General features: G+C 41.4%; 1 protein-coding gene and 1 non-coding gene across 2 annotated transcripts; one reads left to right on the forward strand and one right to left on the reverse strand.

Annotated features, from left to right (window-relative positions):
- Window positions 1–343: 343 nt before the first annotated feature.
- Window positions 344–979, reverse strand: LOC145571841 (uncharacterized). Its single transcript, XM_081630880.1, has one exon. It carries the CDS (start codon window positions 977–979, stop codon window positions 344–346), a length of 636 nt encoding a protein of 211 aa, XP_081487006.1.
- A 1,074-nt stretch (window positions 980–2,053) lies between these two features.
- LOC145607885 (small nucleolar RNA R71) lies at window positions 2,054–2,160 on the forward strand. The gene has a single exon (XR_014105655.1). It is a non-coding gene; the product is annotated as a small nucleolar RNA R71 (small nucleolar RNA).
- Window positions 2,161–2,413: the final 253 nt, after the last annotated feature.

Raw genomic sequence — 2,413 nt, forward strand, 5'->3', positions numbered from 1 at the left:
TTGTGGGACTTATCTCCTTAATGTCATCAATTTTGTACCCAATGACATCTCTATACTCCCTTAGAACAATTAGGAGTTTATCTCCACATTGACAATAACGGGACAAGCCTCACTATCATCAAGGAAAGCATATTTAAGTAGAGGGGGAAGGGGTTTAAGTTCAACCTTATGAGGAGGCGTAGTCCTCTCCTCTTTTACCTCCACATTGAGCACTTCCACATTCATTTCATTGTGGACGAAATGTTGGTTGAGCAAAAGATCATACCCCCTTGTTTTTTAGCCTTCCTCAACTAAGCCTCCCGTTAGGATAGCCTGTAAAGGATCTCCTTCAATCAAAATCCTCTTAGAAATCCTCTAAGTCCCTTTCCAATGTGTCAAATGTATGAACTTCATCAAACAATGACTTTTTCAATGTTTGTGAGAATGAAAATGAAATTTTCTCATCTCCCACATTCAATGTTAACCTTCCTTTTTTCATATCAATTACAACACCCGCGGTGTTAAAAAGTGGTCTCCCCAAGATGAGGGGTACCCTTGTGTCTTCTTCCATTTCCATCACAACGAAATCACAAGGCACAAATACTCTCCCAACTTGAACCAGTACATCGTCAAGAATTCCCAAAGGTAGCCAAACTGTGCGGTCGGCCAATTGTAAGGACATTCTTGTTGGCTTCAAGTCTCCAACTTTCAAACTCTTTGCAATAGAACAAGGAATCAAGCTCACACTTTCCCCAAAATCACACAAAGCATCCATAGCTTCCAAGTCTCGAATCTTCACCGGTATTGCATAGCTACCGGGATCAGCAAGATTTTGAGGAAGCTTGTTTTGAATGATAGCACTCGCCTCCTTAGGAAGGGAGATGGTTGCACCCTCCTCAAGCTTACTCTTGTTGGATAGAAGATCCTTCAAAAATTTTGCATAGGTAGGCATTTGTGACATAGCATGAAGAAAGGGGATATTCACTTGAAGTCCTCTCATGACTTCAAGAAAATTTTAAAACTTCTCATTCAATTTCTTCTCTACAATCCTATGAGGGAATGGAATAGGAGGCTTGTATACTTTCATGGGGGGCTTTTCTACTCTTTTCTCATCTCCCTCATTTTTCTTTTGTGACTCCTTTCTCTCAACATCAACTATTTTATTTTCAAAATCATCCTCACTTCTCACCACAACTCCCTCATCTCTCTTTTGTGGCTCCTCTTCACTCATAACCGGCCCTTCAAAACCTCTCCCGATCTAAAAGTAAAGGCTTTAGCTTGCTCCTTAGGGTTAACAACCGTTGAGCTTGGGAAGTGACCACTAGGATTGGAGGATGAACTTCCAACTTGTTGCACAGTTTGAGCTAATTGATTCTCAATTATCTTGTTATGTGCTTGAAGTTGTTGGATGTTTGCTTGCATATCTACATCGCTTCTTCCTTGTTGTGTAATGAAAGTTTCAAGAGCGGCTTCAAGGCTAGACTTTTGAGGAGGTGGAGGAGCGGATTGGTTATATTGTTGCATTTGTTGGTTTTGGTCCCTTTGATTAGGGTGACGGTATAAAGTTTGTTGGTTATGTGGATAGGGTTAGTTGTATTGGTTTTGAGGAGGGCCTTGGTTTTGTTGCTTCCAACTCGTGTTTTGTTGGGGTTTCCAACCTTAATTGTAGGGTTGGGAGTATTGATCATTTCTTTGCCCAATAGCCGCCGCTTGTTCTTGGTTAGTTGAGTTGCAATAGGAGGACAAGTGATCATTTCTTCAACAAGTCTCATAAGACATGACTTGTGAAGAAGAGCTTGGAGATGTAAGGGTGGCTTGATCTAGCTTGTGAGCTAGTATTCCAAACTTTGATGCAATAAGGTCTATTGCACTAAGATCGTGGATTATGTCCTTCTTTGCTTGAGGTTGCCTTCTATCACCTCCATATGTGTAGTGCTTTGCCACTTCTTCAATCATCTCGTATGCATCATCCACCGATAGCTTTTTAAGGCTACCACCGGCCCCGGAATCAAGGTTGGCCCTTGAAGTAGAAGTAAGACCATCATAAAAGCTTTGAACAATGATCCATGATGTGAAACCGTGGTGTGGGAATTTTCTAGTGTAGTCCTTGAAACGCTCCCAAGCTTCAATTAACGTTTCATCAATCTCTTGGTTGAAATTGCAGATTTTTCTTCTTAGTTCGGCGGTCTTTTCGGGGGGACAATAATTTCCAAGGAAAGCTCTAGTGACTTCATCCCACGTGGTCTATGATCCTTCTTCTACCGCTCTCAACCAATGCTTTGCTTTGTCACGGAGGGAGAATTGAAACATGTGCATACGGATGAACTCTTCCGTGATGTTGTTTTGCTTAATGGTTGTGCACAACTCGAGAAAGTTGTCCAAATGAGCAAAAGGACATTCATGAGAACTACCATAAAATTGATCACTTTGTATC

Source organism: Chenopodium album, chromosome 2, assembly GCF_948465745.1.
Source record: "Chenopodium album chromosome 2, dcCheAlbu1.1, whole genome shotgun sequence".
NCBI lineage: Eukaryota > Viridiplantae > Streptophyta > Magnoliopsida > Caryophyllales > Amaranthaceae > Chenopodium > Chenopodium album.